General features: G+C 38.6%; 1 protein-coding gene and 6 non-coding genes across 8 annotated transcripts; 6 read left to right on the top strand and 1 right to left on the bottom strand.

Moving 5' to 3' along the window:
- Nucleotides 1–2,433: 2,433 nt before the first annotated feature.
- chrm3b (cholinergic receptor, muscarinic 3b) lies at nt 2,434–18,767 on the bottom strand. 2 transcript variants are annotated; one of them, XM_044338525.1, is made up of 6 exons: nt 18,516–18,767; nt 9,307–9,428; nt 8,179–8,351; nt 6,448–6,743; nt 5,112–5,845; nt 2,434–4,968 (listed from the first exon to the last, which is right to left on the bottom strand). In XM_044338525.1, exons 2-6 carry the CDS (start codon nt 9,410–9,412, stop codon nt 4,448–4,450), a joined length of 1,830 nt encoding a protein of 609 aa, XP_044194460.1. In that variant the 5' UTR covers nt 9,413–9,428; nt 18,516–18,767; the 3' UTR covers nt 2,434–4,447. The 2 variants fall into 2 exon arrangements, with proteins under 2 accessions (XP_044194460.1, XP_044194459.1); XM_044338524.1 differs by lacking the exon at nt 18,516–18,767 and adding an exon at nt 13,185–13,502.
- A 2,329-nt stretch (nt 18,768–21,096) lies between these two features.
- On the top strand, nt 21,097–21,169 carry trnak-uuu. The gene has a single exon. It is a non-coding gene; the product is annotated as a tRNA-Lys (tRNA).
- Nucleotides 21,170–21,640: 471 nt separating this feature from the next.
- On the top strand, nt 21,641–21,713 carry trnaf-gaa. Its single transcript has one exon. It is a non-coding gene; the product is annotated as a tRNA-Phe (tRNA).
- Nucleotides 21,714–22,166: 453 nt separating this feature from the next.
- Nucleotides 22,167–22,239, top strand: trnak-uuu. The gene has a single exon. It is a non-coding gene; the product is annotated as a tRNA-Lys (tRNA).
- Nucleotides 22,240–22,710: 471 nt separating this feature from the next.
- trnaf-gaa lies at nt 22,711–22,783 on the top strand. The gene has a single exon. It is a non-coding gene; the product is annotated as a tRNA-Phe (tRNA).
- A 453-nt stretch (nt 22,784–23,236) lies between these two features.
- On the top strand, nt 23,237–23,309 carry trnak-uuu. Its single transcript has one exon. It is a non-coding gene; the product is annotated as a tRNA-Lys (tRNA).
- Nucleotides 23,310–23,780: 471 nt separating this feature from the next.
- On the top strand, nt 23,781–23,853 carry trnaf-gaa. Its single transcript has one exon. It is a non-coding gene; the product is annotated as a tRNA-Phe (tRNA).
- Nucleotides 23,854–26,885: the final 3,032 nt, after the last annotated feature.

Genomic DNA, 26,885 nt, shown 5'->3' with positions numbered 1-26,885 from the left:
CATGATGGAAAAACTGACTTTGTTGTTTCTTCTGGAATTACAGTGGTACAGTATGGTAAATATTGTTAGAGTGAATATATCAGTATTCACTTTGGCCACTAAATAAAGTCAGTTTGACAACTAACAATTTGACAGTTTTATCTTGAAGCCACTGGATGGCGCTATTGCACCATTATTAGAGTGATGCACTGATCCAGAGTTGCAGTAATGCAACAACATGTTACAAACTTTGTGTCTTCAATCATGGATTAATTAATGGATATTAAAGGAAAAAGTGATGATGATTTCTTAAAACTATGTCACCTACATAGTAGAAACGTACAATTATTTTTGGAATTGGTGCCCTATGACTAGAGAAAACTGAGAAAGAGGCTGTAGATTCCCCATACTACTCTTAAGGGGGAATGCTACAACAACCAGAATACATTGTGCCCTTCGTCCAACTAAGACTTATTGAATCTACTGACAATGTGTTCACGGCCAGATTAGCACTAATTTTATTATTTATTTTCATTTACAAAACGTTTTTCCTCATCAAGTCTGGATATATTGAAACAGTGTGCAAGCAAAAACTGTTTTTATAGGATCTGCACCATGTAGCTCTCCAAAGTACGCCGCCATCTGGCTGACTTTCGGCAGCAAATGAGTGGGGAGCTATGGGTGCAGGCAACATGGAGGGAATTTAAACATTGTTCATTTGCATATACTAGACACATTGTAATGATACAACGCTGGTTGAAAATCGGCAATGTTTTCCTTTAAAAACATTTAATTTTTGTTGCTGTTCAATTTATACATGTGGACATCAGTTCAAACAATGACAATTTTGTAGACACTGAACTGTACAAATTAATAAACACACAAGTGCAAAGGATTCACTCTTTGGGGTGAATTCACAAAAGGATTATGTGGCTTTTGCAGCCGTTAAACCTGCGCAAATGAGACAAAAAGAAACCTTGTAATTCACAAAGCACCTGCAAAGGGTGAAATGCACAGCAAACTGCGCCGCCATGCAAATAGTCTCAATGGTCCTTTGCTATTTGCACGTAAGCCTATGTAAATTAAATAATATGCATACATTTGGCGCAAAATATTTATATGCAAATGAGTTTCATTGCAAAAACAGTCCAGTTCACAAAGACCGGCGCTAGCTAATAGTCACATGTAGGTAGAGTGGAATTATTAGCGTCTTCAGAGAGTTGGCGGTAACTGAAGCGCACTTAACTCACCCACAGCTCTCTCTCTCTCTCTCTCTCTCTCTCTCTCTCTCTCTCTCTCTCTCTCTCTCTCTCTCTGTCTCTGTCAAGTCTTAAAGCTTGTGAGGCATTGAATGATATTGAATGATATTAAAGTATTTATGGCGAAATCGTGGGTATGGGGTGGCAGGCTTATCTCAGACTTTCAGCTACTCAAAATAAAAATGTCCTGACAGCTCTGATGGAGCTCAGGATTCATCCATAAAGGTCTGGTTTATTAGAGACAACTTCACCGTATAAACCTGGAATCTGTGCATAACAGCTGATCTGTGTAGATGTGTAGCAGAACACAGAATATTAATTACTGTCAGATCTTGACTGAACCGGTGTTAATGAAGTTACCGCTGCTGTGCGGGGTGCGTAAATGCGCACAGCCTCTTTCTCAGTTTGGAGACACACTTATTGTTTCAGCTGCTGCGTGATGCTGCAGCTGTGGGAAACAAACAGAACATCACTACTGATGTTTCTGTGAAATCCCAGATACATTCAGTTACAACTGAACAACAGTATTGTAAGATTCAGAAATTAATCCAAGACGTTTCAGACCAGCCTGAGTCACATTATGAGGTGTATTTTGACATTTCATTACAGATTATGTTATAGGTGCAAAATACTAGAGAAGTAAAAGAAGTGTGTGTGCATCTCTGCTAAGTAAAAACTTTTGTGCTCTCTGCAGTTTTCATTATGGATCAATCTGTGTGCTGAAATGTGGAGAAAAGCCTGGAACACTGGAAGCCATTCTGCTCACTCAATCAGACATGTAACAAGGGCAAATTGCACTTAGCTGCAAAACTTTCTGGGCACGTTTGCACCGTCATATCATTAGCGCAATATCATTTGTGAATCGGACCTTGAGACGGCGCAGATAGCAGTTGCAAATGATACACAATTCATGGTGCTATCAGCGGCCGCAATCCATTCTTTGTGAATTCGCACCTTTGTTTTTAAACCATTTACATATTATCCCACAACAGTATGTAACTCTTAGAAATATTGTCATATTGTCATTGTGAAAACAATGGAAGCAGATCAGAGGGGACATCAGACAAGGCACATGGGTCGAGTTATTAGTGAGTAATTGAGTAAGTGAGGTTTTGAGGTTTTAATTTAAACATTTGTTTATTCATCCAAACAGGAAACCTCTACAGAGCAATGAAGCTGAAAGGGCTTAATTTCTCTTGTGGTCTCTATTGCATAAGACTTTCTTTGTAAATCAGATTCAAAACTGTGGATCAATCTGTGGATGTATAAAACTTCAATTCTATGAAAAATTCAGGGCTGCTTTTTTGCTTGATCTACAGAGAGAGGCCATTCGTTCATGCTTCTGTGGAAACAGAAAAAGCAGACAGTTTCTTAAGTAGTCAAATCACTCTCACTGAAGACAATTCACCTAGAATAAAGCTTGTTTATAATAGCTATGATATGATTTACTCATAGTACAATCTAAGTTGACCACCATGATGTGCAATACACAATACCGTATCCCTTTTTGTGGACTACATAATACAGTGGAGTAAACAGTGTTGTGAATATACAATACTTTCAAACAGGAACATAACATTTAGTATTCAAAGAAATGCCATCATGCAGACTGCTTCCCTTCCACAGGCATCTCATGATGTGCTTTGACTGATTTTGTACACAATCCAATTCACTGCTGTTGCACTGAACATGGTCCTGCCAATATGCACTGTAATTTAACAGGCTGGAAGTGGATGCTATAATGTTGTTTTCCAAATGTGCACTGAGCATGTGTCTTCACATTATTACAGTGTTCAGTGTTAGTATTTCCACAAATGTAAGGGTTTGGTCAGTGTCACACTGTGTTACATTTTTTTAGCTGACAATACACAGCTTGTGAGCAGTTTCATATAAACACTACAATGCTGAATAAAAATCAGTACAGATTGCCTGACTCAACCAAGGTATCAACTGGAATCCATACTTGAACTATCTTTATTATATTACTGATTTTGTTTATTCTAAGTGTCCAAACCACAGCCTGTGAACTGAATATGAATCAAATGACAAAAGATTGTAGGTCATAACAGGGTCCTACAAGACAGATTTTAAAATATATCTCAATCTAGGTGTACCTAATGAATTTGAAACTGAGTGTTTGTCATTGCTGACATCCAGGTTATCATTTATGTCAAAGCAATATTTCAGTGGACTGTAAACTAGCTATCAGATCTTTCATTAATATTATGTATACTATGTATATGAAAAATAAAATCATGCCTGCTAGTTCAATAACCATGATGTCATTACAAAAAAAAAAATCATGTGTTGTACTGTTTTTTTTCCAACACATGGAACTATGTCTGTGAAATTTTAACACCCAACTTAAAATCTTTTTTAAAAAGACTCAGTGAAAAACAAAACTGGCATATTTAAACTGAGCTCTAAACTGTCCTGGTAACATCAGTATTAAAAACAATTAAAAAGCTGGGTTGCTTTTATTTTGACAAATAATCCTAAAAGGCTCATACATCCTTCAAGTCATTTCACCTACAAAATTTCTTTCTTCCTAATTCCTAAAACACACCAAACTATCATCATTCTGCACTAATGCTCCAGCAGAAAATAATTAAATACATCTCTGCTTAGATTTGCATCTGAAAAGTTTGAAGCCCTGCTAGTGATTCCTCAAGGCTGCATTGTTGATTAAAACTCACAATACAAAGTGTTAGAACAAATTACATTCTGAAAATCTTTCTGTTTGTTCTCAGTATTGGGCTATAAATGTAAAGTCTGTCCTGAGAGTGGTACCAGAGTAAGGGCCATGGAGGCTACCAAAAACATTGTAATTCATCCTCTGTGGATTAATATCCACAACATTGCAAACATGGAAATCCAGCAGGTACCTTCTGAGCTATGGTGACATTGGTCAAAATTGTGGCCAATGTGAAAATGTGAGTTGAGGGGCTTTGACAAATTATTAGGAATTATCCTCTGGGACCACTCACCAATTTGCCACAAATCTAGCCAGTGGCTGTCAAGATATCATGGAAGGGCTAACATACCAGCCTGCTATGGCAACACTTCCTGTCAGACCACAACAAGTTTGGGTTAGGAAAAATTCAGTTCAGTATCTTTTCCCTGAAAATGTATGCTGCATTTCAACTCTGAAAATGGATCAGGAAATGCATCCTTAAACGCAGATCCATTAAAAAATTTGCCACTCTACTCTACATTGGGTCTTTCTTCTGGAAAGCCACAGCCTTCCTCTGATGGAAGTGAGGCTTGTTCTTCTTTTGATTCCACTGGCACATCAAAATATCCCTGAAAGTTGTTCGGAAGGTCTTGTTACACAAGGCGTAGCACATGGGGTTGACTGTGCTGTTCACATAACACAACCAGTAACCCAGTGCCCATAGAGTTTGAGGGATACAGTCCTGACAGAAAGTGTTGACTAACACCATGATATTATATGGTAACCAAGTCGTGATGAAGGCAAACAGGATGGCGCTGAGTGTCCGTGCTGCTTTCTTCTCATTTGCCTTTTTTTCATTCTTGCGCTTGTTGATCTCTGTCTTGGCCTTAGAGGCAAAGCGTTTAGCCATTGCTGCATCTTTCATGGTGATGGCTGCAGGTGACTGGTCAGCAGGCGATGAGGAGACACAGTTTGATTGCGACCCTCTTTGACTTCTGATGGATGATGATGGCTGTTTGTCTTCATTTTTCTTCACCTTTCTATGTTTCTTACCATCTAGATAGATAGATAGATAGATAGATAGATAGATAGATAGATAGATAGATAGATAGATAGATAGATAGATAAGACATGTTGTATTTGTATTTTTCTTTATATATGTCATGCAAACAAGACCATTTAGTAGGTTTATGTCCAACCTGTTGGAGGCCTTGATGGGTCTGCACCATGAGCTTCCTCCTCTGAACCTGACTGGTCCCCAGAGGCACAAGCTTCATTGTTATTCAAACTGTCACAGCTGCTCTGCTCTGCCTCGCCCACAGTTGTCGTGGTATTGACAGACCTCTTGGATGCATGGCGATCTGGTAGCATTGAAGAAAACTGGAAGAAGAACGCACCACATCTCCCTCTGTTTCCTATTCCTCCTGGTGTGCTGGCATTGTCCTGGTTGTTGTTCTCAGAAGGCAGCTGACTTAGTTCATAACTGCTGCAGCTTTGGGAGCTCATCTGGCGCTTCATGACTGACGAATCCCTCTGGTTGTTAGTCGCACTTTCTCCACCAGCTCTTCTACTGCCAGTCCCTTGATTTTGAGCCTGACTTTGGCACTTGCCTGACCCAGATCCCTTTAGACCCTGTATATCTTTTGCACGTTTCTCTGTCTCCTGATAGATCTTCCAAAACAGGAAGGCCATTATAGTCACTGGCAAGTAGAAGGCAGCGATAGCAGTGCAGAAGGTAATAATTGGCTCAGACAAAAACTGGATGTAGCACTCATTTGGTTGGACTGTCCGTTCACCCACAATGTACTGCCAGAATAGGATGGCTGGAGCCCAGAGAATGAAAGAGATGGACCAGGCTAAACCAATCATGGTCATGGCCCGCTTTGTTGTACGCTTGGCCCTGTAGGTCAAAGGTCTTGTCACAGAGAAATACCTAAGAAGATATAAGAAGAAAAGTAAGCAACTGTACATAGAAAGAGTAACTGTAACTCTGACTGTGTCATGCAATGCTGTCATCCTTAATACTTCTACTAGGAGTCATCAAAGTACCAACATGATACCAAATATGAATGGATGCTTTTTGTGAGCAAACTGATCTGTTAGAAAACTATGTGTCTACACTATCCAAGACATTGGATAAGTGACAAGTATCATCTGACCACATCTAAAGGCAAAAGTGCATTGGAAGGTCTTAGGGAGCAGATTTCTTAGCTAACATGAGTAAAAAACAATTGGCAGGTGGAAATTAAAAGCCTAATATCCGTCTTATATGTTGGTCAGTCTGCAATCTGCAACAACATTTTTAATACTACAGCAGTCCACAGTGCAAAAAAAGGCTGTGGACCCTTGTTGTAGTTCATAAAATGAATTTAATGGTACATATGGTACATACACATATGTAATAATACCATATACATATGGTATTATTACATATGGTGATACATTGCTAAGCTGATAGTCAGGAGCTTAATTTTGAATTAATCATTGAAATAAGTCCCATTCAACCAAAAAATGTAATGACTCCTGTTTTGTTACCTGTCAAAGCTGATGACAAGCAGGTTCATAACTGAAGCGTTACTGGCTACGTAGTCTATTGCAAGCCATAAGTCACAGACCACTGGCCCCAGAGCCCACTGGTCCATGATGATGTAGGTGGTGTACAGGTTCATAGACAGTGTGCCAATGGTCAGGTCAGCAAATGCCAAGCTAAGCAGGTAGTAGTTGTTCACCGTCTTCAGTGCCTTATTGATCTTGAATGACACCAGCACCAGGATGTTGCCAATGACAGTGACAAGAGAAAGTGATCCAGTGAGGAAGACAATTATGATAACCTGAAGATGTAGAGGGAAGAACAGAAAGAAACAAAGAGGGTGGTTAAATGCATTACAATGTGGAAGATGCTCTTTCTCACTTTCTTATAGAGACTCTATATTACTGTTTATGTCCTGAAACGTGTGAAAAGTGTGGACAGTTAACTTTCAAAACATCAACACTGAGCTGGCCAGAAAGTTGGCAGTTGGGGGCTTCAAATTATCCATATGGTTTCTCGAAACCAACAATGCTATTGAACAGCAAATGCCATTGTATCGAAATGTTGGCAAAATTCTCAAATCACCAGCCAAATCAAAGTGCTGGATACCACCATGGTTAGTTTGGAAAATATGCTTTTTAGGGTAAACTGACTGGGGGTAAACTATTGAAACACTGTCCAAGCATAAGAAAAGACAATGCAGACCTCTACCAAGCAATAAGAAAACCACTTTATGTAGATTCATTTTGTAGTGGATCCCAGCATCCACAGATGTTTGTATTTTATTTTTACATATAATCTCTGCCCATCCATGTTGTAATGTACATTTTTATGCAGATGATGCATTCTTACAGGTGAGAACAGTCTCTCAATTTGACCATTATAATATGCTTTTACAGTATGCTTTTCAGCATTCTCTTATTATTCTCATTATTATCATTCTCTTATTAAACACAAGCTTGTTTTAAATAAAAATGGATGGATGCACAATAATTTAATCCGACTTCTAGAAGTACTTATATAAACAGAAAGAATTGAGTCACTCATTAATTTAGACAAGTTCATCGCTTTTCATAGATGCAAAGTTTATCTTGGAACATCAAGCGACTATTTCAAATGAGCCAGAAATTCCCTTGGGCTTTGGAGCAACTATGTGAAGAGTGCAGCTGAGTGTTTGGCTGGTGGTTAGAATTCCATTCTACTGAAGCAGTGGAATTCACACAGGGCGGCCACAAAACTGCCCTGCATGCTCTGTCCTGGGGTCCTTTTACTCTTAACCTGTCTACACATGTACATTAGATGGCAAAGGTGGCAAAAAGCATGTTTCAAAACAACAGTATAAACAGTATCATCAACTAATTTGTATGGTCATATGACCATGACTAACAATTAAAAATGATTTCAAAAAATTGTATCTATTAGTGGTTTATTAAAGGTGCAGTGTGTAGAATTTAGTGGCATCTAGCGGAACGGACTTGGCAGAAATGGAATATAATATTCATAAGTATGTTTTAATTAGTGTAAAATCACCAGAAAATAAGAAGAATTGTGTTTTTGTTACCTTAGAATGAGTCCTTTATAGGTTCTCCTACATGCAAGGGGAGGGGGAGGGGTATTCAGTTGGTTGCAATCTGCGACCTCACAGCTAGATGCCAGTAAATCCTACACACTGGTCCTTTAATATCTTAGGGGCTGTTCAGTGTTTTTGGTAAAATGGAAACACAGCTGATTGTTACCTGCCAGACTGTGTGTCCTCCTAATGGATCAAACTCCTCTGCTGGCAACATTAATGTCCTGTTAACTGGTGATTCAGTGAAGTTTCCTCCTTGCCTTGAGACATGACTCACGTTATACTGCTTCCACCCAACAACACTGTCAGATAACATGGCCAGCTCCGGAAAAGAGCCACCTGAAGATGAGGAGAAAAGATTTAAAAGCCACAATTCAAGGCACTACATGTTAATATGAATATTTTTTTATTGACATTTTTCCAATCGTAGTAAATCAAAACCGCACAGAACCAAATAATCCTGTACAAATAACAAAGTGACCTCATGGACTGTCTTTCTCAAAGACTTTGTTGAAGGCTACATGAAATTCTGTCAGATTTGGTCAGTCTACAATTATTGTCCCTGTGAATCACATTCAGAATTCCACAGAAGTCTACAGATCTTTTATCAGCAGATTTGTTACACCTGTGTTACACCTGCATTATGTCAGCAACCTTTGGTTTCGATAATAAAATTTTGATTCTTTTTTTATCCATTTCATTTTGTCTATCTCTTTTTAGTTTTATTGTTTGTATGCTCCTTTTTGCATTTTATCTAGTCTTCCTATATTTGTTTTTCTTCCTACCCTGTCTTCCTGATTTTTCTTATTATAGTCGACTTTATCTAAAATGCAATATTGGGGAGTACCTTGCAAGTAAGCTCTTTTGGTTTACTTATACCTTCTGCATATCATTCTAGATGTTTATTGAATGCTTTTAAAAGATCATTTAAAATGTGCACACAAATACACAATATCTGTGGGGCGGCTGTGGCTCAGGAATCAGAAGATCGGCGGTTTGATTCCCGGCTCCTCCAGGCCACATATTGAAGTGTCCTTGGGCAAGATACTGAACCCCAAATTGCTCCCAAAGGCTGGCATCAGTGTGTGGATGTGTGTGAATGATTAGAAACTTCTACTGATGAGCAGGCACTTTGCATGGCAGCCTCTGCCATTAGCGTATGAGTGTGTATGAATGGATGAATGTGGCTTGTTGTGTAAAAAGCGCTTTGGGTGGTTGGAAGAGTAGAAAGGTGGTATATAAATGCAATCCATTTATTTGCATTACTTATTTGTTATGGTGCTCTAGACAGTACCTAAAATGGCAGGCTCAGCTGTGATGGCAGGATCAGGCTGGTCTCTCATACCAGGAGTATTGTTGGTGAAGAAGTGGATAGGATCAGAGCTGGAGGTCAAGTTCATGATGACCAATGGACGTCTGGAAAAAAAGAGGAGAAAATAGATCTGCAGATGCAAAATGCAGGATTAACTTGACTTGTTTCTTTAACATTTTTACAAAAGCTTTTGGAGAAAAATAGTTATAAAGAGGTTACTACTCGAAGCACATGTTACCATCACTTGGCAGATTGTGTCAAATTGGAGCAAAAGGTACTATATCCACAGGCACACATACATGTTGTACACTAATTACTGGCCACTACAGGTTTTTGTTATGAGCACCAAGCTACAACCATCTGTGTTCATCATAAAAAATATGACACACAATGGATCTGTTTTTGAAGAAGCATATTTAAGAACTGGTCAGAGCAACCATCAGGATTAGACTGGTGCAGGTAAAAATAAAATGTATAGGGCAGCAAAAATATGCATTTGGAACAGTGCATATGAAAAGAGTGTGTATCAAAGCCAACTCTCTGACTTCATAACACCTTCAAACAAAAGGCAGCTGAACTTTAACGGAACAAACTTGAGGCAAAACAAATACAGAGTCCACAAACAGCTGTGGATTAAAGCATTCATGGACCCCCAGACTACACTTTTTGTTGAGCCCCCTACCGTATTACCAAACAATGAGACAACTCAGTAATTCACAAGTTTGACACAGCACGTCTGTAGGGACTACAGAACAAAACACACACACACATAGACAACAGTGGTACAAGCACACATACACCTATATCCTGTAATAGAAACAAAACAATGCCTTTATATTAGCAATCATGAGCCACAGTTATATCACCATGACATCTGACAACAGAAACAGGAAAAATATGTTATCACAGACAGCAGGAGAGGACTGAATGGAGCTTTAACAGGGACAGAGTAACCAGCATTCTAGCTGCCCAGTGTCGGTCGGCTGTGTGACATCAAAGTTAAAATTACAATTTAAATTGATAATGGTAGATGCATAGGTGCCTGAGCAATGGAGCAAGTGGAGCAAATGCATCCCCATTATTCAGTTAGGGGGAGCAAAGTTATGGTTTTGCTACCCCACTTTTTGTCTTTTTTAAAATAAATTTATCATACAGTCCCCAAAATCGGGTGATTATATTTAAGCAGCCTATATCGATGATTATTTTTTCTATTTTTATCACCTGACAAAAACAAGTAATAAAAAAATCTGACCTTTTCAGACCACCCTTTGAGTTGTTTTAGTCCAACCTGTCCTGAGATTAAGACAGACAGAGCAGAGCTTTTCCTCACGGCGCCAAAGTGTGAATTAACAAACACTCAAATGTTCAGCGATGGAAAGTAACTTGTTTAGACTTCTGCAGAATACTCTGCTTTGGTTTCAGTCAGAATTTGGATGGAGTTATTTTTAAATATGATGACGCATCACTCCATGTAATGATCTCTCATCTGGCTGCTCTGCTCTGTGCTTTAATTATTATGATTATTCTCTCATTTTCTCATACACGGTAAATGAGAGCTGCAGATTTACTCTAAGGGGAAGTGAGGTCTACTCCTCAACTAAAATGGCCCTTTTAAGTTTTGAGGAGCAAAAATCACCTCCTTAGTTGTGCATTAAAATAGTTCTTGATTTGAGATAATGTGGGTTAAAATAGTCTGCTTTTGAAGTGAAGATTATTCATTCCTGTATAACATTACAACTACATCAGCTAGTGGTGCTAATAGCTACCACCAGAATCTGTGTGTGGGATTGGAATTAGACAGTTGTTGTGAGGCCATTTCATTCATCTATATTGTTTTTATTTTGTTGCAATTGTTAGACTTTGAAGATGCCTTGTGAGTACTGAGAATAGCAGTCCTCAGGTTTATCATTGTATAACCAGGTTTAATTATACAAATCATATTGTGATGTGTAGCAAAACTATTTCATTTATATAAATTGTTTGTCCTTGTTTAACCTTGAAGATGGCCTGGTAGCCTGCAACCTACTAACATTTTAGGCTACATAATGTTTTTATGAATATAATTTCAAATATTAAATTATAAAATAGCCATTCTTCTAATAATCATTTCCTGTCCTGATCCATCCAATTATATACTGTTCTTGATGGATTCTTGGTTTTCGTAGCACCCTAAATCTAACTAATCTAGACTAGTGCAGGTGGCTGTTTCTTGACTTAATCCAAGAGGTTAGGTGGTGTAGAAATGCAGGAAATTTGTTTTAGATTACTTTTTTTTCTGGGGAAGGACGCCCAGACCCCTCCCCCCACAAATTATGTATTTCTCCAAGTTTGCTCCCCCATTTTAAAACATAACCAGGCGCCTATGGGTAGATGCATAGTTGCCATTACAGTACCAGTACAGTGCTAGTATTCAAATTGCACACATGCAGCAATCCACGTTCAATCATTGTTCATCCTCCAAATCAAAAAAAAAAAAAAAAAGAATCTGGTTAGCCAACAGGTTTACTTTATGCTAACATGGTATAATCCTATCAAGCACAAGATAGGGCTACAGCAGATAGAAGTTTGAATACTTACATTATTTACATTAACTGCTGGTACACCTGCTTCCAGGTCTAGTTTAAATCTTTTTGTTGGACTACATGTTAAAGAAGGGCTACATCTACACTTAAGTCAGTTAACACTGCCTAATATTAACATTAACTGCCTAATTTTTTTTTCTATCGATGGTTGGCTAATTAACTGCAAGTGTTGTATTTTGTTTCAGCCTTGTATGCGAGTAAGGACCCATTTATCAGTAAATCCAGACTTCATTTAAAGAGTTTTTTGTACTTACACATACAATATGCAGTTAAGCATTGTTTTAGATTGTAAACATGTAAAAGTTCTTGGGCTTGTTTGTTTTAGGCGCTTCATTGGGATAAACCCCAGAGGGGAACGAAGGCCAGCCATGGAAAGATGGACAGGCAAGATGGTCAAAAAGAAGGTGCAGACAGTAAATCGCCACTCTTAAAAAAAATAACCTGATGCATTTTGAGTGGCACTTTGTTAGTTAGGTGACCCTTTGTGTTTGAAATGTTTCTCTGCCATCCTATTGTTTCATTTCTCATTCTCTCTCTGCTTAATTTTCATTCTCTCTCACACAGCGAGCAGTCAGCCTGGACACCTGTATCTGACCCACAAATGGAAACCATTTTAAAGGCATCACAAGCCATGTTATTTTGTATTCTGTTTAATTTTTTTTTTTTTTAATAGACTACATTTTGTCATATATTGCTGCATTTTAATAAATGTTCCATTCCATATAAATGTCACTTGCCTTATCTTTTATTAGGCGTTTTAGTGGTCATGCATTTTTAAAAATAAAAGAGCTGATCATTTTTAGATCTCACTTCTGGATCACAAAGATTAAAGACATGTTGTTATTTACAGTTTATGTCTACAATTCACAGTTTGTAAATTTTGATAAAGCAAAACTTAAGTAGTTTTACAGTAAACTACAGTTCGGAATTGTTCATGTAGATTTGTGTAGCAAATGTTCTGTAAACATACAGAACAAGGAAAAAAATAATCCACTGTTGCCTTTTAGCACTGGTCCAGTCCATACTCACAACAACTTAAACCAAGAAGTAAACATGTAGTCACATGGGCTGACAGGTAACTGATTGGACAGTTTTGGTGATGGCATCTTGCATAATAAGTGCAAAATGGACCCATGCTGGGAAATCAAATTCTGGTTACTAAAAGCATGTCATGCTGCACATTACTGCACCGGCAACCGTACAGGTCCAATGGGAGGAGGACCCAAATGCAGACAAACAAACACACAAGGCAAGCAGGTAGGATTAAGGGAAATTTACTCAAGGCAAATGTCAGGAACAGCTCACAGGTTGTCAACAGGAAGGCAGCCCAAATCAGGCAAACAAGTCCAAAGGGGCAAGACAGGCAGGCAGGTCATAAACAACCAGCAGGTCCAAACACAGGTAGCAGATAACACACAGAGCAGAGGGGTGTACTACGAAGCGAGATCAGTGGGTTAGAGAGGTATGTTGAGCCTAAAGCCAGGGTTTTCAATGTCACGAATGTAGCTCACTTTTAACCTGGCTAGATCACCATGGTAACTTATACTGCAAACTTAACCTGGTCCAGAGCAGGTTATGTTCTGAGTTTCGGCTTAAATCGGCAATTAAAAGCGCCGTCCTTTTACTACCTGATTTGCTGCCAAGTCCATTTAACACTGCTGGCACTGCAGCTATTAGAACACTGATTAGAAAATTAAAATAAAAAAATAAAATTGATTAGACTATTGTTATTTATCACAGATAATATTCAATCTATAATATTAATTTCTCTTTATTTTGGCCAAAACCTAAAGTGATTTCCACTTATCCTTCATTATGGGACAGAGTCAGACCTAAATGCACTTCTTGAGTATAATGTTTAAATCTGCAGCAAGAGCGCTGGATGTGGGAGGCACAGAGAGTGCATTGAGTGGTAAAATAAGTATATAAACTAATTACGTAATTAATAAATTAATGAATTAGTGTTTTAATTAATGAATTTACACGATCAGCAATTTTCTGCAAGCAGTCATCTCTCACCTTACTTACAGCAACTGCATTGTTTTTTGCTGTGATAATGTGTTAATATTCCTCATAGTTCTCCATTATAATGACTTGTTCCTCCTGACTGATGCAGGCGGCACGTGATCTTTCCATTTTGTGCGGAAAAAGAGTCAAATGACGCACCAAATGCCCCTTTTTATGGGGATGCGCACAGAGCCTGAAGCAGAAAGCCTGGGTTAACAAAGAAAGTTCATATCCACCATTTTGATACCACTTATCTCTGATTGCGAGTTCAGGGTTTGTCAAGCCAGCTCACACAAAGAAAGCCTGAGTATGTTGAACTTGCTTCGTAGTACACCCCTCAGGAATTCAAAGGCACACAGCAACGTTGACAAACTGGCAAGGAATGAATGACTGAGGACAGATATACGTAGCAATGGGACTCATGGGGTAATGAGCAGCAAGTGCAGACAATTTGGGAGTGGCAACAGGTGAGTGGGTGTGGGAACCAGGCAGAAAAGTCTGGGGGCATCTGGTGGACAGGTGGACAATGGCAAAACCAACAGGAAGGGACTGTAGGGCTGAAGGAATGGACAGAGACAGAAAGGGCAGGGAAACACAAACAGGACCTAGGCAGGATTTGTGACAGTACTGTAATATGACAGAAGGATAGTTACTGTGTAGTCACTACGTTTTATACATTTCAGTCACGTCATTGTAATTGTGATTACAAACTCAATTTCAATTAACTTCTTAAAGTTAAAGTTACTGTGCAAACATTTTAGGCATTTTAGATGTTTGAATTCTTATCCATTATGCAATACCATCAGGGAGGCATCTGATTTGTCCCAAATGTATTCTGCAGCATGACAACAAGCCCAAACATCCTGCCAGAGTCATAAAGAACTATCTTCAGTAACAAGAAGAACAAGGAGTCCTGCAACAGATAGTTTGGCCCCCACAGAGCCCTGATCTCAATATCATGGAGTCAGTCTGGGATTAACATGAAGAGACAGAAGCAGTTTAGACGCCTGAATCCACAGAAGACGCAACTTCTCCAAGATGCAGGAACAACCGACCTGCCAAGTACCTGAAAAACTGTGTACAGGTGTGCTGAGGAGAACTGCTGCTGTTCACAAAGCTGCTCACAGCAAATATAGATTTCATTTAGGTTTCTTCTGTTTACTCAACTTTGTATGAAGTTAACTGATGAATAAAAACTATTCATGGCATTATTTTTGAAAGCATCCGCACTTTACTTTTTTACAGCCTAAAACTTTTGCAAAGTACTGTATTTGTATAGTATATAGATGTGACACTGTGTTTTGTGTTTAAACTGTAGTCTGAATCAACATCAACAGCAGCAGGGTAGAGAGATTAATGGAGCTTAGCCTCTGAATTATATGTTTCCTGATCAGCCAGTTAATTGCCAGAACGAACTTTTCTGTTTGGAGTGCAGTATCATTTGTGTGTGTTGGCTGGAGGAGAGCTCTGGTCTGAGGTGGTGCGTTCCAGGAATGGGCATTTTATTTCCCAGTTACCACAGTGTAACTTTGAAAACTCCATTTGAATTTGAGTATTTTGTTCTTGCTGGAGAGGCTTTCTGAATCAAACCTTAATGGCACAACAGATTAAGACATATGGGACACTGTACACAACATCATAAGGAACCATTAGGGAAGCTTGTGCTGCTCATGATAATTAAACTTACAAATAATAATCACAGGTGACTGATACAAGAGAGATGGTGTGTATCTTGCAACTATACATTTAGAGCCTTCGTCAGCCACTTGTGCAGGCGGGTGCTCAGCTGATGTCCTGGATGTTTTGGTACCACAGCTCTTCCTTGTATATAAAATTAAAGTTATTTTAAAAGGTTGGCAATGGACTGGATTTGTAGTGGCCATTTGCAGCCATTTCATAATGGCTGAGACAGCCTTAGTTTAAAAGTTTTTGTGCACTTGTTAGGGCCAATTAGTTTGGATTGCAGGGGTTCAGAAATGCAAAATGATGCACTTTTATTTCAGAAAACTTCAAGAAAGCAGTGAGTGGTCATAACCTTAAGGGGCCTGTCAATACACCTTTAATATATGAACACAGGTTTAGCTCATAGTTAAAACTATCCTTTGCCTCTTCTCTGCTAAGCTCCAGTCAATATGGTAATCTCACAGTATGATTTCCCCATGGGTGTTCTGAACTCCACGTAGGTGCCCAAGCACCCATAAAATCGGTTCCTATGCAGTCACCAATGATGACAGTCTCTTTGTTCCTTCATGCAGTGCTTTTGGACATGAAAAACTGCAGACAACAAACAAAAAAGTGCAGTCATAACAGCCTAATGACTTTTGTTGTAAAATATTAATAATTCTTACTTTTGATCAAAGTACTGGGGCACCAGTGCTTTGCAGGGTGGCCCCCACTTCTCTCCTTGTGTGTATTCTTTGATGATGAAAATGACCTCAGCATTAGAAGTGAAAAATATTCCAGCAGAGTTCCATTGCATTGCTGATTCTGGCATAGATTAGCATAGCCTGTAAAGAATAGATGATATTACTAATACAGGCTGTACTAATTAAAGCCAGAACCATCATATCTCCTTGTCTTCAATCTGTGCCTATAGCTCTTATGTATGATGTTGGGGAAGAGAAAGGTTTGATAGATTCAAGAGTTGTAGCTAAGGGGCTATATTCTTACACAAAGGACACATTTAATATGCATTTCAATACATGGAAAAAACAACTAAATAAATAAAAATAAATAAATAAACATTTAACAAAGTAAATAATCCCATTTATATTTAGCCTCTTTCCCATTTTACAATTCCATGTAACACTCATACAGTTTGGAAGGTCCTTTCACTATGAAATAAATTTAGAGAAAAATAGAAAATCAAAGGGCAAAAGAGTAAATAAAAACTATAATTCCTGGAAAGATCAGAAAGGTGGCGATAATTAAAAAAACAAGTGTGGGTTCCTATTACCAGCAAAATCAGCTACTGATATCATGACCTCCTTCACAGTTTAGTGTAACTTGATCTGAGAACAAAAAATTTCAGTAAACTAATGATAGTCAGTAGCCTCCAGACAAACAGATGATACATGTGTCAAACTATGGACAAATCTGAGGAGAAACAGTTTGGTCCATCATCTTACAAGTAAGGAAATATCTCTCCTACACTGTCAAATTAGTATTTTTCTTGAGTTGCTTACTTGACCATTTAGTTAATGATAGTCCTATTATACATCTGTGACATGAAAGCTGCAGGAGACATTTTATATTAAGCAGGTCTGCATGGAAACTTTAAGCACTATGTGGGTGGGAAACTCCACCATCAAATACTGAAACACTGAAAATAATTTTGGTGCATAAGTTCACTTTGTTTACCATTTTAAGCCCTGAATGATATGATGTTCCTGTCAAAGGCATTGGAGAACCTATACACAGGCCTGGATCTTTCACCGTAAAGAATTAGCTGGCTTAATTTCTGAGTGATTTATTTTATGTGGTGAAGAAAAGGGGGTAACACTTTACAATATGGTAGATGTTGTTCCTGAGTTGTTCCTCACACAATCCTTATTAACTAGCTGCAATTTTGTATACTGTATCATGAAAAAGGGGTATTTGATGGAGAACACATTTCAGCCATAACCCAATACAAACAATCTAAATCCCTGTGTTAAATCTCTGAGCTTGAATATCCATAAAACACACACCAGTTCACTTACAAGTCTAATTAGATACGATTTAGGCTACTACTAATCTATGTCTCATGGTTTTGGACTTAAGCCTGTCTCTCACTATTAGTTTAATTTAGTCACAGCCTGTGATGAAGTAGATCTAAAATAACTGGGAGCCATATATTAAGATTGTGGGATACTTTAAGCATGCATTGTTTTTACCCAATAAAAGTTGGGATCAAATGTTAAAAGAATGCTCTCAAAGCCACAAAACCCCAGTCAAACGTGTGAGTATATGCACATAACATTATCACACCCTAAAATTAATATTCTCAGTATATTCCCTTAACCAAAAATTATTTGCTAAGCTCAAGAGAAATACTTTTGGTCTGAATGTGTTTGAATTAAAATGCAACTGTGCCTGTAGGCATCTTTGATACAAAAAACTGAGACACCCCTGGGCTACCCGTCACATCTTGCTCGTTTCCCATTTGTAGATAGATATTTTTTAACCTCTCGATTTGCTTTACTGTAAAAGAAACATATTCTGTCTAGGATTATGTTTTTATATCAACATAATGAATGTATCTGCAAAGTTACAAAATGTTAATTTTGAGGGTATATGCAAAATGTTCCCTACAAACTTATTTCATTTGTTTTTCCTGAAATGTGCAGGCATCATGAAATGTTAATTCATAAGTTGGAACATGCAGATATGCTGTGCAATATTTATATGATACTATCAAGAAATATGGGAATAGTTTATTTGTAATTTAGAGAAACTTAAGGGAAAATATTTAAGATAAAAAGTTACTTTAAGAGGTTGATGAATGTGATGTGTTTTTCTAATTTGTTATGGATGTTGAAATTCATAACTAGTTCTTTTCCTATTATTTTGAATAATTTAAGGAAGCAAAACCCACATGTTGAGTTAATAAAATGCACTTACCAGTCCACTCTGGTTCCCAGAATCCAGTATGATATCCTGCTGGGAAGCTCAGCTCTTCTCCTGCAGCATGCTGCTCTCTACTGTGGCTCTGACTGCTCAGTTGGTGTGTGACTGGAGCCTCCAGCTCCGCCTTTGATAACTGTTTTGCTAATGTCTGCAGTGGAACCTCTCACATCTGGGCTGTTACATGACAATAAGATGTTTTATGAGGGTGGCCCTGGGGGATCAAGAGCTAGTAATGCTTAGCCTGTCACAGCGCAGATAATCAAATAGGTATACAGCATATAAGAAGCGGCAGTAAAGTGTTTCAACACCTCAAATGAGTGAGAATAATTTAACAGACAGTTACCCCCAATGTCCACTGAATGCAGCTGTGTTTCAGCTCCGAGGAAGGTACTGGAACAAAGTATCTGTGACAACATCTTGTCAAAGACAAAAAATGTGGAGAAAATAACAATACTGAACATGTGCAGACAGGTGACAAATAAAATGAAAAATGTGAATAAATGAGTGGTGAAACATAATGAATGCAGATGCTTCCACACAGGTGCACTACATAGTACAATTAGGCACGTAACGTCCAGTCTTGTTCTGTGGCATGTATAAAAATATTGAGGATGCCCCATTAATTCTGATTTTGTATCCAGATGGAAAAAGGAAAAGATCTAAATGACTTTGCAAGAGGGTCCATTGTTGGGGCATGGATGGCAGGAGCTTCAGTCACAAAGACTACTCAACTGACTAGTGTTTCAATTAGAACAATGACTAAAGTGACGCTGCATTTAGATCTATAGGAAAGACATCATTAAACACCTGTGGGATATTTTGGACTAACGTGTTTGTCAGTGTTCTACACCACCATCATCAAAACACCAAATGAAGAAGAAAGAATATCTTTTGGAAAAATGGTGTTCCATCCCTCCTGTAGAGTTCCATACACTTGTTGAATCAGTGCCAGGGTGCATTGAAGCTGTTCTGGTGGCACTCAGTGGCTCACTATTTTATTAAGACATTTTATGTTGGTTTTTCCTTTAATTTGTCATTTGTTTGTCACTGCTCAGGAACAGCCTGCTTTTGAAATGTTTGCAATAGATATTTGAAGTGTGAGCTGTGACGACGTCTCACTACAATAAGAACACAATGCAGCCACATTAGACAAGACTGATAAACTGATGCAAGAAATCATTTAAAAGAGTGATGAAAAAACTGTTGCCAAACTAACTATATTAGAATATATACATCATAAATATATTTATCATATACATAAACAGACATAAGACTTTGTATCCCAAATTTTGAAATTTTTGAAAATTCTTGGACACACAGGCTGTGATTTAAAACATTTTTTAAAGTTTTAGCTGGCTTAATTTCAAATTAGGGTTGACTTTCAATTGCTTTCAATTGAGCACAGGTTGTGTCACACTGCCACTCACTCAAAAAAAAAAACAGCCTTGGGTATCAATATTGTACAGAGCCCCCCAGGGGTCATGTGGCAGATGTAAAATATTGAGTGGAAATCCGTGAGAACAGATGTGCAAACCTTGAGCACGGGTTGAAAACAACATGTCTACTGGATCTACGTAACGGGCAGTTATACCTCCATTTTGGCCCATCCTGCTCTCTGTGATCACTTATACTATGTTTCAATGAAGCTAAACTCACGATATAGTTGTTCTCATTTGTATATGTGCAAATATTGTCCATGATGTGCATATGTGCAACATATTTGCATATGTTTTTGTTGTAGAGTATGAAATTAGATTGTGGCACGTTTATAATATAACATATGTTATATTAAAGTCGGCTTTCATCTGAATGAATATGACAATATGCAATCCTGACTCTACTTGCCACATGTATACTCCTGTAAGACATTGAGCTTTGTGGAAGTAACCATACCTTTGCCTTTGCACATACGTTTTCACTATAAGGAAACCCCTCTTCTGTAAATCTGGAATCTGGATAACCCTGAAGGTAGAGCATCAGGCATTTAATTTGAGGGTCCAGGGTTTTTGAGTGCAATTACCCTTGATGTTGCAATTGCTTTTTCAACGTGATACTTCTCACAATATTGTTTTTATCAACTGAACCTGGGCGTTAGACTGAAGATCTAAAGGTCCCTGGTTCGATCCCGGGTTTCGGCAAAAACAAATTGGGCTGTGCCAATGCTACAGTAGTGTGGGCGATCTTACTCTGCACAATTCATTGCCGCTTCCACTCATGTGCAAGGGCGACAGTTTAAGATGTATGCAGAGTACTCCTGGAAGCTACAACTTTGAAAATGAAGGAGCACTTTTGCACAAACAAGTTCACCCATTGGCTGACTTTACGTCTAACCGACACTTGCTGATTATTCAGTGTTTTCTGTCAACATGGTTTTCATCACACAGCCACCAGTAGCCAATCTGGTCATGTTTACACTTTCATAGTGAAAGTTACATATCAAGCACACACGTACATACCAAACATTATGCGATCCTGACTGCACTTTTCACACGTATGCCCCTTCCAGACATTAGGCTATGTGGAAAGAACCATCCTTTGGCCTTTTCAGATACCTTTTCTCTGGAAAAAGTTCAGAGCCTGGGTAGCTCAGACGGTAGAGCATCAGACTTTTAATCTGAGGGTCCAGGGTTCAAGTCCCTGTTCAGGCGTTTGGAGCGCAATTGCACGCGATACTACAATTCCTCTTTCAATATGCTAATTCTCACAATATTCTTTCTGGCAACTGAACCTTAGACCCAACAGTAGACCAATATCAGAGCAGCGGTTTTACATAGCACACTTGCTGGTATTATTTCGCCTGCAACATCCGTACGCATGAATTCTGAATTAACCTCGTTGGAAATATTGCAAGCACACCAGTGTTTGTGCAGGTCAAATGCAGAGCACCGGTGTCTCAAGTGATTAAGCTCAGTGGGATGGCTCTCAATTAGCATATTAAATGAAACCCTGGCTTGGCTAGACACTGGACCCTCTCAAAAGGGTTACAGTGGTAAACGTGGTGCGACTACGCAGAATATGCGCCTCTGTTTAACTTCGATATGAAATCAAAAGGTGAAAACTGGATCTAACCGGTAGACCAAGGAAATGCTACCCCCTAGTGTTAAGTTGCTTTCCTGTGGGCCGAAATAGCTCAGCTGGGAGAGCGTTAGACTGAAGATCTAAAGGTCCCTGGTTCAATCCCGGGTTTCGGCAAAAACAAATTGGGCTGTGCCAATGCTACAGTAGTGTGGGCGATCTTACTCTGCACAATTCATTGCCGCTTCCACTCATGTGCAAGGGCAACAGTTTAAGATGTATGCAGAGTACTCCTGGAAGCTGCAACTTTGAAAATGAAGGAGCACTTTTGCACAAACAAGTTCACCCATTGGCTGACTTTACGTCTAACCGACACTTGCTGATTATTCAGTGTTTTCTGTCAACATAGTTTTCATCACACAGCCACCAGTAGCCAATCTGGTCATGTTTACACTTTCATAGTGAAAGTTACATATCAAGCACACACGTACATACCAAACATTATGCGATCCTGACTGCACTTTTCACACGTATGCCCCTACCAGACATTACGCTTTGTGGAAAGAACCATCCTTTGGCCTTTTCAGATACCTTTTCTCTAGAAAAAAATCCCTCTGCCAAAGGTTCAGAGCCTGGGTAGCTCAGACGGTAGAGCATCAGACTTTTAATCTGAGGGTCCAGGGTTCAAGTCCCTGTTCAGGCGTTTGGAGCGCAATTGCATGCGATACTACAATTCCTCTTTCAATATGCTAATTCTCACAATATTCTTTCTGGCAACTGAACCTTAGACCCAACAGTAGACCAATATCAGAGCAGCGGTTTTACATAGCACACTTGCTGGTATTATTTCGCCTGCAACATCCGTACGCATGAATTCTGAATTAACCTCGTTGGAAATATTGCAAGCACACCAGTGTTTGTGCAGGTCAAATGCAGAGCACCGGTGTCTCAAGTGATTAAGCTCAGTGGGATGGCTCTCAATTAGCATATTAAATGAAACCCTGGCTTGGCTAGACACTGGACCCTCTCAAAAGGGTTACAGTGGTAAACGTGGTGCGACTACGCAGAATATGCGCCTCTGTTTAACTTCGATATGAAATCAAAAGGTGAAAACTGGATCTAACCGGTAGACCAAGGAAATGCTACCCCCTAGTGTTAAGTTGCTTTCCTGTGGGCCGAAATAGCTCAGCTGGGAGAGCGTTAGACTGAAGATCTAAAGGTCCCTGGTTCAATCCCGGGTTTCGGCAAAAACAAATTGGGCTGTGCCAATGCTACAGTAGTGTGGGCGATCTTACTCTGCACAATTCATTGCCGCTTCCACTCATGTGCAAGGGCAACAGTTTAAGATGTATGCAGAGTACTCCTGGAAGCTGCAACTTTGAAAATGAAGGAGCACTTTTGCACAAACAAGTTCACCCATTGGCTGACTTTACGTCTAACCGACACTTGCTGATTATTCAGTGTTTTCTGTCAACATAGTTTTCATCACACAGCCACCAGTAGCCAATCTGGTCATGTTTACACTTTCATAGTGAAAGTTACATATCAAGCACACACGTACATACCAAACATTATGCGATCCTGACTGCACTTTTCACACGTATGCCCCTACCAGACATTACGCTTTGTGGAAAGAACCATCCTTTGGCCTTTTCAGATACCTTTTCTCTAGAAAAAAATCCCTCTGCCAAAGGTTCAGAGCCTGGGTAGCTCAGACGGTAGAGCATCAGACTTTTAATCTGAGGGTCCAGGGTTCAAGTCCCTGTTCAGGCGTTTGGAGCGCAATTGCATGCGATACTACAATTCCTCTTTCAATATGCTAATTCTCACAATATTCTTTCTGGCAACTGAACCTTAGACCCAACAGTAGACCAATATCAGAGCAGCGGTTTTACATAGCACACTTGCTGGTATTATTTCGCCTGCAACATCCGTACGCATGAATTCTGAATTAACCTCGTTGGAAATATTGCAAGCACACCAGTGTTTGTGCAGGTCAAATGCAGAGCACCGGTGTCTCAAGTGATTAAGCTCAGTGGGATGGCTCTCAATTAGCATATTAAATGAAACCCTGGCTTGGCTAGACACTAGACCCTCTCAAAAGGGTTACAGTGGTAAACGTGGTGCGATTGCGCAGAATATGCGCCTCTGTTTAACTTCGATATGAAATCAAAAGGTTAAAACTGGATCTAACCGGTAGACCAAGGAAATGCTACCCCCTAGTGTTAAGTTGCTTTCCTGTGGGCCGAAATAGCTCAGCTGGGAGAGCGTTAGACTGAAGATCTAAAGGTCCCTGGTTCAATCCCGGGTTTCGGCAAAAACAAATTGGGCTTTGCCAATGCTACAGTAGTGTGGGCGATCTTACTCTGCACAATTCATTGCCGCTTCCACTCATGTGCAAGGGCAACAGTTTAAGATGTATGCAGAGTACTCCTGGAAGCTGCAACTTTGAAAATGAAGGAGCACTTTTGCACAAACAAGTTCACCCATTGGCTGACTTTACGTCTAACCGACACTTGCTGATTATTCAGTGTTTTCTGTCAACATGGTTTTCATCACACAGCCACAAATAGACAATCTAGTCCTTTTTAGACGACTTTAAATTTGAAAGTTACATATCAAACACATATATACATACCAAATAATATGCGATCCTGAGTACTTGTCTCACCTATGCCCCAGACATTACGCTTTGTGGAAAAACAACACTTTGGTACATACAGATACTTTTTCTCTCAAAAGAAACCACTGCCAGACCATAGAACATCAGACTTTTAAGTTTAGTGTCCAGGGCTCAATTCAATGTTCATGCCCTTTGAACACGAATGTTCTGCTGCAATTGCTTTTTCAATATGGTACTTCTTATAATATGTTTTTTGATAACTGATCCTTAAACCAAACAGCAGAACAATAATGAACAGGTTTGGATTTTTTTATGCTTTCACCCAAAACTTCTACATGAATTCATTCTGAACTAACTTTGTTGAAAATACTGCAAGCACAGGCTTCTTTCTGCTTTTTGAATGTAGAACACCAATGTCTCAAGTGATTAAGCTAAGTGGAATGGGCTCTAAATTAGTACATTAAATGAAGCCTTTGCTTGGATAGACACTGGATCCTCTCAACAAACATGGTGCCACAGGAGTTTCTCCATTTGCTTAACTTCAATATGAAATGAAAAGATAAAAACTGGATGTAAGTGGTAGACCAAGGAAATGCTATTTAGCAGTACTAACTTGACTTGTGTGGGCTGAAATGGCATTACCTGACAGCTAGCAGTCTGTTTGAGTCAAACCAATGACAGGGGTCGCGCCATCTTTCTACGCCGATGATGTAACATGAGTCCATGAGTCCGACAAATCAAATGGCTAAATCCATCTTTGTACTACCAACCATGTGATTGTAATTTTAACAGTCAGCTTACTATTATAAACTTTTGTTTATCCTTTGCTGCCCTTGAGTCAACCTGCACTTGTGAACTTATGGCAAGGAATTAATGCTTCTAATATCACAGGTAACTCAAGATAATATTTTGGCATGTAGCTTACCCCTAATTAACCTAAATTCTAGCTGGCTAGTGTTAGTTTGTCTGAAGTAAATTAATAACACACAACATTACTTACCTTTGAATCCATGTTTGATACCTGTTTTCAATATAACGTTAGTTTAGTGTGAAATGTTGAAATCGATCACGAAATTGTTGAAAACGCTTGTCTAATGTAATTAGTCGGACCCATTAGCAGTAATTTACCCTTAACATAATGTTAATTTTTTGTTATCGCAATGTTAGATGTGTGCCTTTTAACTTAACTTATCATCTGCCTCAAACACGACGAGCTAATATGCCCTTTTATTCAGTCTAAAAGTAAAGTTGTTAAAGTTACACTTTAGTATTTGAGAAATTCCTTTTTTTTCCAAGCTTGGACAGTGACATGTTCAAGCGATTAAATATTCAAACTAAAGACCCAATTGTTTTTTATGTCTGCCCTGTTACATCAAATGGAAGTATTATATATATCCTCTGCATCATTTTAAAATTTGCTCCCTAAAATTTGGATTTGAGCAATGTTTGTTTGTAATATGAGGTCTTAATGATGGACACATTTGTGGATACTATTGTTTCCTTTTAACAACAAACCTCCCCTAACAGTTTGTTCAAAAATCAATCTTTAATTTATATTTGGCCTTAAAATATGTCTTTAAGTTTTAAATTTAACTATCCAGATATCTGAAGACACACTTGCACCATATCTTTTGATCATTTAAGCTGCAGTATTGTGCAGAAAGGTCTGTTTGCTCTTGTTTTATGACAATGATCACATTTGATGGTCATGGCTTCACACAGTGTACCTTATTATTTCAGATGGCATCTCAAAAATTGCACAAGACCATAGCGGAAACAGGCCTGCTCCTCACCAAAAGAAACAGCATGGCCTCTATCAAAAGGTAAGATTAGAGCTCATAGATTTTCAAACTTATTAAAAGACCCTTACACAATACATTTAGCTGTGGTTCATATTGTTAGAATGATTTTATATCATTGTTCAATTAATGTATTTCAATTCTGTAACACAACTGTTTATTTTTATGTTTACAGAGAGAAAAATGTTTTCTGCATCTGAGAGGAATATAACCCTAACAATGGAAACTCAAAGTTGCCCTTGTGGATTTTTTTTTATCTTACTGTGAATGTTCAAGCTGCAAATATAGATGACTGCGTTTTCCATTCCGGCACATAATAAAGTCTGCATATATATCTACATATATTTCTGCTGTAATTTCAACCATCCTTCAAGGGACTATGTGCGACCAGGTAATTTCAAAGCACTGTATCATATCACACCAAGCATCAAGTGGATCATAGAACAAATGAACCTTTGAATTGACAGTTTCATTTTGATGGGTGTATTTACAATTTTGATTGCCAATGTTCAAGAAATGATAAAGAAAGCCTCCTATTTTGATGAAATGGCAATCCTTTTTAGTGCAGTTATTTGATTTTGCAAATGTATTTCAATGTTTTGAGCATCTCACAGCATTTTGCAACATTTATTAAATGTTTTGAGCATTTTTCTCATGATATGTATCATTTTGCAAACTGTGTTAACTGTTTTGAAAATGTGAACTATGTTTAAGGAATTGTGCTCAACCAATTGAGAAAACTGTAAGTATTTTATCGCACAAAGTGGCAAATAAACATAAATCCAGACAGCAGAGGTGTAAACTTAGACATAAATCACACATGTAACATATCCCTCATGTATTCATTATAATCTGCAGCCAATGTTGCTTCAGTACTATGATCAACTCACAAGTAATCAAGTCTCCACATTTTACAGAAAACCATGT

This window comes from Thunnus albacares, chromosome 20 (assembly GCF_914725855.1).
Source record: "Thunnus albacares chromosome 20, fThuAlb1.1, whole genome shotgun sequence".
Taxonomy (NCBI): domain Eukaryota; kingdom Metazoa; phylum Chordata; class Actinopteri; order Scombriformes; family Scombridae; genus Thunnus; species Thunnus albacares.
This window is presented reverse-complemented; position numbering and strand designations above follow the sequence as displayed.